At 46.3% G+C, this 15,000-nt stretch overlaps 1 protein-coding gene across 1 annotated transcript in view; it reads left to right on the forward strand.

The window, feature by feature from the left end:
• Positions 1-15,000, forward strand: part of thoc2 (THO complex 2) — a 115,425-nt gene that overhangs the window by 72,048 nt on the left and 28,377 nt on the right. The window contains exons 25-30 of the mRNA XM_063190051.1: positions 515-656; positions 1,892-2,049; positions 8,146-8,274; positions 13,046-13,177; positions 14,350-14,439; positions 14,845-14,939. Coding sequence (XP_063046121.1) covers positions 515-656; positions 1,892-2,049; positions 8,146-8,274; positions 13,046-13,177; positions 14,350-14,439; positions 14,845-14,939 — 746 coding nt within the window. The remainder of the gene's footprint in view (positions 1-514; positions 657-1,891; positions 2,050-8,145; positions 8,275-13,045; positions 13,178-14,349; positions 14,440-14,844; positions 14,940-15,000) is intronic.

Raw genomic sequence — 15,000 nt, forward strand, 5'->3', positions numbered from 1 at the left:
AATCTCCTTCATTCTCCATTTCTTTCTCCAACTTTTTACTTTTTCTTTCGATTTCCCCTCATTCTCTCTCTCTCTCTCCCTCCCCCTCCCTCCATAGAATTGCACTTCCTCCCCTCTCCCTCTTTTTACTTTCTCTTGCTCTTCTTCTCCTTCTTTCTCTTGCTTTTACCCTCCTGTTTACCTGCCCTTGTCATCTTTCTCTCCACCTTTCCATCTCTCTTTCTCTTTCTCTCGCTCTCTCCCTCCACTGCCTTTGTCTACTGTGGTCATGTGGACGGGAAGGAGGGGTGGGGGTTAAGGTCTTTGTTACCGGGGTTCCTATTTTACACCTTGTTTGTTATCCCCGTCTGCCTTCATTGTTGGGTGTCCCCACGTTTAAGCAGTTTCAAGCGTCTTTTTTTGGCGGGCATTTCATTTTCAAAACCACATTTTAAAAATAAACCGCTGAATATTTGTAATATCTTCTGTAAAGATATTGAATAAAAAAACGTATCTGATCTCTCCCTCCCATCAGCCTCCGAATAAGAAGAAGAAGGAGACTGAGCGCTGCACGGCCCTGCAGGACAAGCTCCTGGAGGAGGAGAAGAAGCAGCTGGAGCACGTCCAGCGCATCCTGCACCGCCTCAAACTGGAGAAGGACAACTGGCTCCTGGCCAGTAAGTCACACTACTTACTACTACATTCGCACATGTTTTTTTTTTTACTCTGTGGAACACAGAAATAGGCTTCAGTGTCCATTCTAAAGCTGTGCTCTGTTTACTTGATTTTGACTGGCTTGACGGCCATTGTGACTTGAACAGAAAAGCATGTTGTGAAAGTCACTCAATGAAAAACATTTCCAACAGTTTTTTAAACAGTTTTTTAACTAACGTTGTGGTAGGCCACCGCTCATCTGTTTAGAAGGTGCATGATTCACTAGAAATTCCTGTATAAAAAAGAGACAATCCGCACACTTTGGACAAAAAAACTACCTGAAGTGTGCAGATTGTCTCCTTTTTAAAACAGTTTTTTTAAAGTGTGTAGGAAAAAACTGGGGCACATCAAAGCCCAGCCTCAAGCTGGAGACACAACTGGTTGCTGCCCAGTTAACTCAGTAAGTCCCCAGCTCTCAGAGCTCACTGGGAAGCCGGCTCATCCAAAATGGCCGCCTCTGTGGAACGCGGCAAAGTAAAAGTCCTTACTGGCTAAGTGCTGATTGGCTGGCCTTCAGAAATGGAAATGGAAGCTGGGGATGACCCACTTTCTTCCTGATTGTCCTCCCTTTCTTTTTTCTCTCTTTATCTCTCCTCTTCTTCCCCTTGGCGCCGCTTTCTCGTTTTCCACTCCATCTCTTCCGTCCTTTTTTAAATTATTCCTTCTTCTCTCTTCTTTTCTCCCCATCGCTCTCTCTCACTCTCTTTCTGTCTCTCTTTCTCTCTTTCTGTATGTCTGTCTCTCTCTCTCTATGTCTCTCTCTATGTCTCTCTCTATGTCTCTCTCTATGTCTCTCTGTATGTGTCTCTCTCTATGTGTCTCTCTCTCTCTCTCTCTCTCTCTCTCTCTCTGGGTCCCCCGTGATCCTCTTCTCTTATCTGGCTTCCTCTTTTAATTTGTACTCCTTTACCGTCCTGTGTCTCCCTCTCTTGTGCCATATATCTGTCTCACTCTTTCTTTCGTTTCCTTCTATCTCTCCCTATTTCTTACATTTCTCTTTATCCCTTTTTTTTTCTCTCCCTCCTCTCTCTTCCTCTCCCTTCCTCATTTCGCTTTCGCTCTCTTATCTCCGTCCGACTTCTTACATTCTCTTTCCATCTCCCCCTCTCATCTTTTTTGTCCCGTTCTCTCTCTCTCTCTCTCTCTCTCTCTCTCTCTCTCTCTCTCTCTATCTATCTCTCTCTCTCTCTCTCCACAGAGTCGACTAAGAACGAGACCATCACCAAGTTCCTGCAGCTGTGCTTGTTCCCGCGTTGCGTCTTCTCGGCCATCGATGCCGTGTACTGCGCCCGCTTCGTGGAGCTCGTGCACCAGCAGAAGGCCCCCAACTTCTGCACCCTGCTCTGCTACGACCGAGTGAGTGCCCTGTCTCTAGCTGTCTCTCTCTGGCTCTATCTGTGTCTAGGTCTTTGTCTATCTGTCTCCTGCTGTCTGTCCTTTGGCTGTGTCTCTGTCTTAGGCCCAATTCGAAACGGGGAAGGCAGCTGTCCTTCCAGTGAGCTAACTGGACATCGAGTCATCAAGTGTGAATCGAAACGAAAAATTGCTTTATTTCCTCTCTCGGCAGTTGACTGCATTTGTGGGCGTAACGAGGATATTTCGAGGATACATCAGATGCTGACTTCGCTGCCTTGGTACCCAACATGCTGTGCGCCACCTCCCTCTCAACCGGAAACTTGAAAAACAAACATGGCTACTACCCAAGCTACTACCTTATCATACTCTTTATTCTGACACTTATGTATGTAGATATTGAAAATCGAATGCATAAATCAACATTGTAGTATCTAAATATGCTGTCGCTAGATCTATTTATAGCCTATTTTACGATTCCGCCGTCTGACGATCATTCACCGTTCAAATAGCATGCGTAAGCTAAGCGCTAACGTGATGAACGTAACTCCCGCCATAGAATCGCAAGAATCGCCGTAACATCAAATGCGCAAGGCGGCGCACTCGTTAGTGGCGTTCGTAACGGCTGCCTCATCAGCTAACTGATCAGTGACCTGTTTATGTAGGAGGAGAGTCATCGAGTCACTGCCTCCCGTTTCGAATTCAGCCCTAGTCTCTGTGTCTCTCTCTCACTCTCTCTCCTTGTCTCTCTTTCTCTCTCTCATACACACACAAACATGCACACACAAATCACACAGAAATGCTCACTCTCTCTCTTTCTCTTTCTCTCTTTCTCTTTCTCTCTCTCTCTGTCTCTCTCTGTCTCTGTCTCTCTCTCTCTCTCTCTCTCTCTCTCTCTCTCTCGCACACACACACAACCCAATCACTGCTAGAACACCAGCAAAAGGCTCCTAACTTTTGTACACACACTCACACTCACACTCACACACACACTGTCTACTACCCAATCTCAATCACCCCTGCAGTGTTAATTATGATCGCTTGCCTGTGTCAGCCATCCCCTGCTCTTGCCTAAAAGAAAGTGCAGTCAAACTCTCCCCACCTGTACAACTTTGATTTCCCATGGAAGCTGATCCGGCCTTATTTTGGAGGAAGAGTATAGATTTTTGTGCATTTTGACAACTCTGGTTTTTGGCAGCGTCTAGCTAATTTAGCTAAACATGCAGTCAGCGCTGTAGAGCTGGAATACTGATGTGATTGGCTTAGCCTCAGCAACGACTGTGTTTTTGCTTGTTATTATGTGCAAGACATATTGTGCTAACGAAATACAGAGAAAAGTTAAAATTGCAACAATATGAGTTTGAGTTGTAGTTTTCCTGTCTAAGAAACAAGTGAACTACCAAATTGTTCTTTTTCTCGCAGGGTGAGTATTCTGAGGCTGATACTGACAAAAACCTGAAGGGCCCCGTGGTTTAAGTAGCACTATCTTTACAGTTACTGACACACGATCCAGAAAAGGCTTACGGTAATGTCAGATTTCTAGTCTGGGTATTAATTTTATCACGTGCAACACGATCGCAGTCGATTGCAGTCACAGTAGAGATACTGAAGTTCGTCCTCAAGGAAATTAAGGTGTCTAGCTGCAGTCGTGCATATATACAGGAATTCAAGGAGAACTGCCTTAGCACGTTGCTGGACACCAAGGGTGTTGTATCTTCTAAGAATATTTTTCTACGATGGTAATACACACGCAAAACTGACAACTACAGGAATACCCAGAGAACCGTTACTGTATGCTCCTGCAAGAAATTCACACCAGGTAGTTTTTCCCTTCTTCTTTGGTGGAGTACATCTCTGAATGTGGTTATTATGGCTGTCTGTGAGAGATACTTAAATCCGTCCCGAAGGAAATTAAGGTGTCGAGCAGGAAATGTGCATATCAAGATGTTGAAGGATATTCAGAATATTAAGCTTACCACGTTGCTGGACAGCAAGCGTGTTGTTCCTTAACTCATTGGCTGCCAGCCATTTTCATAAAAGAGTAACCCAGAGTGCCAGAGATTTTTCAGCATTTTGGGTGTTTTTTGGAGGCTCACAGAAAATTGAGTTCTGTGTCTATGTCAACACCATACCTATCAAAACACAGATTAGACGCTCATCTGTCATCAGAAAAAAACGGTGTCTCTCTACCCCTTTCCGTTCTTTCATAATCATCTGTTGAAAATAAGTGGAATTCGCCAAAATGCTGCTTTCTAGCCAAAAAGCTGAGAAAACGCCATTTGAAGTTGACCTATAATTGCAAGTGTTTTTGCTCATAATGTAACCGTCCTAACAACTCCAAACCTATCAGATGCTATTACAGAGTCTCCTGTCATCTGTAGCCAGAACAAAAGATCGTTTGTATGGTCTTTTCAACCTAATAATGTACTGAAATATAACGGGGTGGGCTTGAAAACAAGAGTGTTTTGGTTTGTTGCTGGCGCACAATGGATCATGACAGCAGGTGCATGTAACTCGTGTGAAATACTAAACTCACAGAAATACTGTCTCATAGTCCCTCTGTTTAGCCTGTAGTCCTCTCGTTGGGGAACAAATCACAGCTGATTTGTTTCCTCCTGTACCATGTGAACTGAGAGGCAGGCAGGCAGGCAGGCAGCACAACTTAGCTTACTGCTGCTTCTTTGGCAGAGCGGACAATTTGCAGATTGATGATTACGGTCATCATGTTTCTGCTATAGTGATCTTGTCATATATTGTTCAATGAATTTTCTTTTGATAAAGTACTGATCACACATATCCAACATTTCACAAGCCGATTGGAGTGCGGAAGGCTAGCTGGTCTGAGGCTAAGTGCAATGCTTTCTCAATGTGAGCTGAATGTATCTGACCAGACACAAAGGCTAGCCTACTCTGTTCCAAGAATCTGCAACCCCCCTGTCTTTTTGATGATACAGTAAGCTGATCATACTATACAGATCCACAACTGCAACTGTAGAATGAGTAAAAATAGTTGACTTACCAAGGCTCCTTTATTTAGGCTTAGTTGTAAGTTGTTAGCGATTTCGTGCTAGCTAGCTAGCGTAGCAAACAATAGCCAAACATTCCCAAACCGAGGTGACCACTAGTCCCGTGCATTTTCCTGTTAGATGATCTTTTGTACACATCATCCTGATGTTGTGTAGGCTGATCACATTATCCAAAATGAAACAGTTGCCACACAGATCATCTCTGGTTGAACATGGTGTATTTTGGGCAAGCTAGTTACAATGCCTACTAGCTAGATGGCAACAGGGGGGTGTATTTTGATCATGAGAGGAAGTTTTTTTTTGTCAGGCTCTGACACTAAAATCAGTAGAATACCTGTGTTAAAATCAGAGGGCAAGAAAGTAGACTACTGTCACAGGTGCTTTACTTTCAAAAATGATTTTGCTATGCTACTTTTGAGATTATAATAGTAAAAAGGGATGTTTTTGTCTTGACATTTCCTCTTGATGTGAGCTAATGCCCTGCCCTGACTGTTCCTAAGGACACTTCTGCCACCTACAGGAACAGTTAGAACATGACTAGAGGCGTGAAATTAATACACAACATAGGTCAGTCCGTCCTCAAGGCGTGGCTGTAAAAAACCGCAATTATCGGCGAACGACGTCGAAGGCAGGTGGCGTCACTATTCGAAATGACGTCACTCGACGGCTAAGGCAGCCAATGAGTTAAGCATGAACATGCGTGAATACTTTTCTGCAATGGAACAACGGTTACACATACAAAAAAGATGACAACAAGGGAATACCCAGAGCGTTATTGGAGACACCTGCAGGAAGTTCACCTCCGGCTCTCCACCGGGTAATTTCTCCTTCCTGCCTGCCTCCTTTTTTGTGTAAATATTTCTGAATGTGGGTGATGGTGGCCCATCTCTCGTCATTACGACACATGTAGTCACAGCCCTGTCACCCAGCTTCTTCCCCCCCCAGGCCACTAAAAGGTCCCCAGAGGGGTCTGACACCACTTTCCAAACGAGCTGAAGCAGTATAGTACAGCACGGTAGCACTGCAGTGTTCACTGTGACAGCTGTGAATATTTGCCCGGGGCCACCAGGAATAGGCGAGAATGGCTTCTGCATAATGTGCACTTTTCCCCTCAAAGCAAGTATAGGGAATGGTGAATGAAGTAGCACATGTCAGGGAATGGGGATGAGGGGGAAATGCTTCGAGTCAACATGGGACATACATGTTTTATTGATCATTTCCAAGCACAGGCTTAAGTCGAACTGACAGTGAAGACTAGATGTGATGAGGTTGGGTAGGGTTGGTAAATGACCCAGGTCGGGTTCGAACCTGGGCCACCTGGGCTAATGTTGCCCATACATGGTGCAGGTGTATTAGTGCGCATATAATAACCCAAATCTTATTTTATTAAATTACACTGAGCTGACGCTTTCATTTATTCAAAGCGACTTACAGTTGTTATTTTTCAGGGTATTGCTTACAGTCCCTGGAACAATGTGGGCTTAGGTGCCTTGCTCAAGGGCACTTCAGTCCTGGATGGAGATGTAGGGAGAGGTCAGGGAGGATTCGAACCTGCAACCCCTAGACCCCTGCCAGATGTAATCGAAAGGACATTACATGTTTAATCAAGATAACCTTGTTAATTACCAAAAGCACTACTACGCCACCTACTGGGGATTGGCAATGCTTGGATCATTTCTCCTTAGACCCGTTCTCTTGGGTCACCGCATTTCAGACCTGCCAGACCAGAGAAGATTCTCCTCATACAGTCTATGACTCTATGGTAGTTTGTTATTTCCGAGTCCCATGGCCCACTACATTGCAATAATTCAAAATCAACATTTCTTCTGCTGCCTCACCAAATTTTCTTTCTGATTTTTGAAATGTATTACTCGAATGTTGACCGAGATGGCTTTGACAGCGCAGTCATCCCAACTTTGCTACTTTTAACAGGGGCAGAAAAACAGATCTCCTGACAAGCTGTCCTCAATGAGCATAAACACACACACACACAAACACAAGCTGCAATACGCTCCAAGCAAACAAACATATGCACAAACATTCTTTCTCACAGTCTATCTCTGTGTTTCTCTCCATCTCTGCCTCTCTCTCACGCACATTCTCTCTCTCTCTCGCTCTCTCGCTCTCACTCTCTCTCTCTCTCGCTCTCTCGCTCTCACTCTCGCTTTCACTTTCGCTTTCGCTCTCTCTCTCATTGATTTGTTTATGAACTTTGCGATGTCACACTGTGTCTGAAAGTGTGAAGTGTTTTAATTGCGTGATGTTAAAGCGCCGTGGTGTGAAAGGCTATTAAACTTGATTGCACTGTTTGATAGGATTTCTCCCTCGCTCTCTCTCCCTCTCCCTCTCCCTTCCTCGCTCCCTCTCTCTCTCTCTCTCTCTCTCTCTCTCTCTCTCTCCCTCTCCCTTCCTCGCTCCCTCTCTCTCTCTACCATTTTGTCATCATTTTTTTCCCTCATTATTTTCCTGTTCTCATCTCTCCATGCGACTCCCATTCCTCTTCAATTTCCCTCTTTCTGACTTCTTTTCTTTGTCTTTCTTTCTTCATTCGAGTGTCTCATATTTCATATTCATCTCCATATTCATCTCATCTCTTCCCATTTTTTCTCCTATGCCTATCCATCTTTCCACCCCTCTTCATCTCTCCGTCTCCCCTTCTATGCTCATCCCTCTTTTTCACTTTCCAGTCGCCCTTTCCCTCTTTCCTTTCCTCACTCTGAGTTCATTTCCTCCATCTCTCTTTCTTGCTTTCCATCATCGCGCTCGTTCACCCTCTCTCCTTCTCTCTTTACTTACTCTCCTTCATTCTATCGCTCCATATTTCTACCCCCCTCTGTTATTCATCTCCTCTCTTTCCCCGTCTCCTTCCCTCCCTCTTTCTCTTCTCTCTCTTTCTTGCACACTCCCCCCTCTCTCTGCCGCTCTCTCCCTCCATCTCAACTGATGAAAATGATCTGAAATTCTAAAATGAATGAGTGTTAAGCGTCAAATAATCTCTCTCTCTCTCTCTCTCTCTCTCTCTCTCTCTCTCTCTCTCTCTCTCTCTCTCCCTCCCTCCCTCTCCCCCACCCAGGTCTTCTCTGACATCATCTACACGGTTGCGAGCTGCACTGAGAACGAGTCTCGTCGCTACGGCCGCTTCCTCTGCTGCATGCTGGAGACCGTCACACGCTGGCACAGCGACCGCGCTATGTATGAGAAGGTACGCACAAACACACACACACACGCTGGCACAGCGACCGCGCTATATATGAGAAGGTACGCACAAACACACACACACACACACACACACACACACACACACACACACACACACATATACAGCTCCAGGCCTTTTTATTAGAATACCATGAAAAAGTTGATTTATTTCCATAATTCCATCAATAATGTTAAACTGTCATGGATTGTAAATTCATGGCCCAGTTTTTTAACTATTCCAATCATTAAATTGTTTATTTTTACACATTTTGGTCTTCCAGCTCAAAAAAACCATGAATTGGGGAATTCACATCATTAGAATATTGTAATAAAATCACAATTTTCTTCATCAAAATTTGTTTCACATCAGTGCACATCAAATCAGTTGAACTTTGGTACTTTCTACACAACATGCAATGTTCAATACTTGGTTAGGACTCTCTCTGTCTTAATATTATTAACAATAACGGCCATGATGCGTTTAACATTGAAGTCAATGGCAGAAACAGTGCATGGGAGTAATGGAAGGCCAGATATCCTTGATGCTTTGCCGTCAGCTGTTTTTGTATAGCTGACCTGGTGTCCCACACTTCCCTCTTCAATATACCCGAAGATTTCCATGCCACGTTTTGGTGTTAACTCACCAGTTTAATTCTAACTCAACAGAAATTAAACCCCATTCATTTTCAATGGGGATTCATTTCTGGTTATTTAGAATTAAACTGGTGAGTTAGCGCCAAAACGTGGCATGGAAATCTACAGGGTATATTGAAGAGTGAAGTGTGGGGTACCAGGTCAACAAACAAGAACAGCTGACACCAAAGCATCAAGGATATCTGGGCTTCCATAACTGCCATGCACTGTTTTTCCATTGACTTCAATGTTAAACGCATCATGGCCATTATGAAGACAGAGAATGTCCTAACCAAGTATTGACCATTGCATGTTATGTAGAAAGTACCAAATTTCAACTGATATAATGTGACCCGAATTTTGATGAAGAAAAATGTGATTTTATAACAATATTCTAATAATGCGAATTCCCCAATTCATGGGTTTTTTGAGCTGGAAGGCCAACGTATATAAAAAGAAAAAAAAATAATGATTGGAATAGTTAAAAAACTGGGCCATGAATCTACAATCCATGACAGTTTAACATTATTGATGGAATTATGGAAATAAATCAACTTTTTCATGGTATTCTAATAAAAAGGCCTGGAGCTGTATATACATACACACACACACACACACACACACACACACACACACACACACACACACACACACAGCGACCGCGCTATATATGAGAAGGTACACACACACACAGCGACCGCGCTATATATGAGAAGGTACGCACAAATACACACACACAGCGACCGCGCTATATATGAGAAGGTACGCACAAACACACACACACACGCTGGCACAGCGACCGCGCTATATATGAGAAGGTACGCACAAACACACACACACGCTGGCACAGCGACCGCGCTATATATGAGAAGGTACGCACAAACACACACACACAGCGACCGCGCTATATACGAGAAGGTACGCACACACACACACGCTGGCACAGCGACCGCGCTATATATGAGAAGGTACGCACAAACACACACAGAGTGACCGCGCTATATATGAGAAGGTACGCGCACACACACACACACACACACACACACACAGCAACCATGCTATATATGAAAAGGTACACACACACACACACACACACACACACACACACACACACACACACACAGTGACCGCGCTATATATGAGAAGGTACGCACAAACACACACACAGAACGACCACGCTGTATATGAAAAGGCACACACACAGCGACCGCGCTATATATGAGAAGGTACACACAAACACACACACACAGAACGACCACGCTGTATATGAAAAGGCACACACACAGCAACCATGCTATATATGAAAAGGTACACACACACCAACCGCGCGTACATGAGGAGGCACACTCACGTACAGAGCACACCATCTACAAGGACGTACACACACACACACACACACACACAATAACCATTATCCATACACTACTGCATCTGTGCGCACACACTGATTCTCAGCTATCAACATTCACAGATGTATTCATACAGCCACTCAGACGTGCATATACAAAGATGATTTTACTTATATAGATGCATCTGCAACAAGATGATGACCCATTGAAAGCTCTCAGTCCTAAGCACAACACACACACACACACACACACACACACACACACACACACACACACACACACACACACACACACACACACACACACCACTTAGCTGGAAACTCACGTCAATGCCAATCTGTCGTCACAGCCAGCACACACACACACAAAGACTCACACACAGCAGTATGCCCACACACACACACACACACACACACACCAGACCCAGGTATTCGCACATACAGACTACACACAGCAGTTTGCCCAGACACACTCAGCTTGCGTTGGACAGGAAAATACAAGCTCCAAAAAACATACGCTACCTTTGCCAACAGACGTACACACACACACACACGCACGCGGACACAACGTTGCACACCAACATGTGTGGTGCACACACATACACACACAGGCCCACATACTTGAGAGCACAGACACACAGTTGCACACTAACACACACACTTGCGCTTACGCGCGCACACACACACACACACACACACACACACACACACACACACACACACACACACACACACACACACACACACACACACACAGGCCCACACACTTGAGAGTGTGGACTCATCTTCATGGGAAAGAGGGAGAACAAAGGCTCCTGATGAGGGCTCAGTGGCGTTGCATAAGCAGAGGTACAGCGCTCCCCTCTCCTCTATCCTGTCCTCTCTCCTGTCCTCTATCCTGTCCTCTCCTCTCACCTCCTCTCCTCTATCCCCCTCTCCTCTCCTCTCCTCTCCTCTCCTCTCCTCTCCGCTCCTCTCTCCTCTCCTCTCCCCTCTCCTCGCCCCTCCTCGCCTCGCCCCTCCTCGCCTCGCCTCTCCTCTCCTCTCCTCTCTCCTCTCATCTCCTCTCCTCTCTCCTCACCCCTCCTCTCCTCTCCTCTCTCCTCACCCCTCCTCTCCTCTCCTCACCCCTCCTCTCCTCTCCTCATCCATCCTCTCCTCTCCTCTCCTCTCCTCTCTCCTCACCCCTCCTCTCCTCTCCTCATCCATCCTCTCCTCTCCTCTCCTTCTCCTCTCTCCTCACCCCTCCTCTCCTCTCCTCATCCATCCTCTCCTCTCCTCTCCTCTCCTCTCCTCTCCTCTCCGCTCCTCGCCTCGCCTCTCCTCGCCCCTCCTCTCCTCTCCTCACCCCTCCTCTCCTCTCCTCGCCCCTCCGCTCCTCGCCCCTCCTCTCCTCGCCCCTCCTCTCCTCTCCTCGCCCCTCCTCTCCCCTCCTCGCCTCTCCTCTCCTCGCCCCTCCTCGCCCCTCCTCTCCTCGCCCCTCCTCTCCTCGCCCCTCTTCCTCTCCTCTCCTCTCCTCTCCTCTCCTCTCCTCTCCTCTCCTCTCCTCTCCTCGCCTCGCCTCTCCTCTCCTCTCCTCGGCTCTCCTCTCCTCTCCTCTCCTCTCCTCTCCTCTCCTCTCCTCTCCTCTCCTCGCCTCGCCTCGCCTCGCCTCTCCTCGCCTCTCCTCTCCTTCCCTCTCCTCGCCCCTCCTCTCCTCGCCTCTCCGCTCCTATCGCCCCTCCTCTCCTCTCCGCTCCTCTCCTCTCTTCTCCTCTCCTCTCCTCTCCTCTCCTCTCCGCTCCTCTCCTCTCCTCTCACCTCCTCTCACCTCCTCTCCTCTATCCCCCTCTCCTCTCCTCTCCTCTCCCCTCCTATAATCCTCTCTCCTCGTCTCCTCTCCACCTCAATTCTCCTCCCCTTCTCTCCTTTCCTCTCGTCTCATCTTGCTCCTCTCCTCTCCTCTCCTATCCTCTCTTCTACTCTCCCATCTCCCTCCTCTTCTCCTCTCCTCTCACCACCTCCTCCTTCTCCTCTCCTCTCTCCCCTTCTCTCTCCCCTCTTTCCTCCTTCCTCCAATCTCCTCCTCTCCTCTCCTCTCTCCTCCTCTCCTCTCCTCTCTCCCCCTCTTCTCTTCTCTTCTCCTCTCCTCTCTTCTCGACGCCCACCCCTCTGTACACACGAAGCACCTGTGCTGTTCACTCTCCCCTCATCAAGAGGCTCTTCATAGAGAGAGTTTATGGTGTATCTGTGTGTGTGAATGTTGCCATCTGTTTGTTCATTTATGTCTGTGTCAGTCTGTGTGTGTGCCTGCCATTTCTCTGGTGTGAATCCATGCGTGTCGTCTGTCTGCATGAGTACATGTGTGTGATCTGCCTCTCGTTTGCTTGTTTTTTTGTTTGTTTGTTTGTTCCCCTGGTGGAATCACAGAGGATCATGAGCAACGCTGTATCTAGTGCTGCCGTGTGTGCGTGTGCGTGTGCGTGTGTGTGTGCGTGTGTGTGTGTGTGTGTGTTTTTTTTGTGAAGATGAGGAATATGCTCAACTGACTGTATTTGTTGTGTTTTTTTCTCTCTCCCTCTCTATCTCTCTCCCTCTCTATTTTTATCTCTCTCTCTCTCTCTCTCTCTCTCTCTCTCTCTCTCTCTCTCTCTCTCGCTGGCATCTCCGTGGCGACAGGAATGCAGTAACTACCACTACTCCTCGCCATCTTCCAGGCAACTGACTCGGAGTGTGTGTTTTTGGGAATGCGCCCCACTGACTGTGTTTGTGTTGTTTTGTGTTTCTTGTCTCCCTGGTGTCTCCGTGGCGACAGGAGTGCGGTAACTACCCGGGCTTCGTCACCATCTTCCGGGCGAGCGGCTTCGACGGCGGCAACAAGGCGGACCAGCTGGACTACGAGAACTTCAGACACGTGGTGCACAAGTGGCACTACAAGCTCACCAAGGTGGGTGTGCGTGTGTGTGTGTGTGCGCGCGCGCGTGCGTGCGTGAATGAATGAATGAGGGCATGAAGGAATGAGGGCATGAAGGAATGAGGGCATGAAGGAATGAGTGAGTGAGTGAGTGGTTTGGTGTAGTTGTAATTAGGCTATACTGCCCTACCATTTCAGAACGCAGTATCTTGAACATGGTCGAAAATGGGTTTAGACCGGAAATTGGCTTTAAAATACCTTTCTTTTTCTTGTGTTAAAAAAATTTGGTCCAACTTGGTCCCGTTTCAGAAGAAAACTATAAAAAAACGATTATATTGCACTTTTTGGTTTTAGGAGTTTGTCGTACTAGCCAAGAATGCAGTATATAGCGCAATATACTGCACTTCTCCATTGACACCGTGGTTTTGGTGTAGACGGTAATACCACAACAACGTTGTATATTGATTTTTTGGATAAAAATTAATGAGAATGTTGCCATTTCGAATTATACTGCGTTCTGAAATTGTAGGGCAGTATACTACTAATTAATATTTACCACAAGACTTCATATCCAGTTCATCAGTTCGAATTCAGAGGCAGGGTTTATTTGGTTAGGGAGAGAAAGTGAGGCAAAACGCCCCAGGCCTTCTCCCATTGTCTCCCAAGATACCTAACAAAGGCCAGTATCTCGTCTTTGTAGGAGGTGTGTGTGTGTGTGCGTACAAGTTGAACATATGTGTGTACGAGTTGAATGGGTTTGAGTATATTAGGTGAACGTCTGTGTGTGTGCGCAGCTTAAGTGTCTGTGTCTGTGGGCATCCCGGGACTGATTATTGCCCAGTAGCTGAACTTCAGTTGCAATGCTTTTGAGGAAACTGTTCATTTGCATGTCTTTTAAATTGTAAATTATTCTTTCTTTTGTATCACGTTACCTCGCTTTTGACCTCTCCTCACACATCTCTTTTTTTCTCTCTCTCTCTCATTTGCTCAACCTGCTCCACTCTTTCTCTCCACTCCCCTGCTTTCCCCTTCTCCTTACCTTACCTTCTCCCTCGCACGCTCTCTCTCTCTCTCTCTCTCTCTCTCTCTCTCTCTCTCTCTCTCTCTCTCTCTCTCTCTCTCTCTCTCTCTCTCTCTCTCTCTCTCTCTCTCCCTCCATCTCTCTCTCTCTCTCTCTCTCTTTTTTTTTTTCTTTCTCTCTGTAGGCATCGGTGCATTGTCTGGAGACGGGCGAGTACACGCACATCCGCAACATCCTGATTGTGCTGACCAAGATCCTGCCCTTCTACCCCAAGGTACAGCACACACACCTGCTCACTCTGGTCACTGTGGACTTTGATCTCTCAAACTCTTTAAAATGACCCAAGGTACCTTGAAGGGTGCAGAAGTAGTAGTTCATACACCGCGCTCTTCCATGTGGTGCGTCTCCAGTTGAATAACTTGGAAGATGAAAAAGTGGATTGCACTCGGGTTCTTTTTTTCCTTCTTTTTTATTTTGAGACACTGACGAAGGCAACAACCGAAACCATTTTAATTAATTAATTCATTCATTTTTTTATTGGTTTATTTATTGCAATTCTAAAGTTCTGAACCTGAGCCTCTTTTCAAGTGACCTTGAGAGTAACTTCAAAGACCTTGTAGCGTTTGCTGGTTTATCAGTGTTATTATTGATGTAATTACAATGTGATTGTAATTCCAAGGTGCTGAACCTGGGCCAGGCGCTGGAGTGTCGCGTGCTGAAGATCTGCCAGGAGGAGAAGGAGAAGAGGCCTGACCTCTATGCTTTGGCCATGGGGTAACCCACCGCACCACACACACACACACACACACACACACACACACACACACACACACAC

Source organism: Engraulis encrasicolus, chromosome 23 (genome assembly GCF_034702125.1).
Source record: "Engraulis encrasicolus isolate BLACKSEA-1 chromosome 23, IST_EnEncr_1.0, whole genome shotgun sequence".
Lineage (NCBI taxonomy): Eukaryota > Metazoa > Chordata > Actinopteri > Clupeiformes > Engraulidae > Engraulis > Engraulis encrasicolus.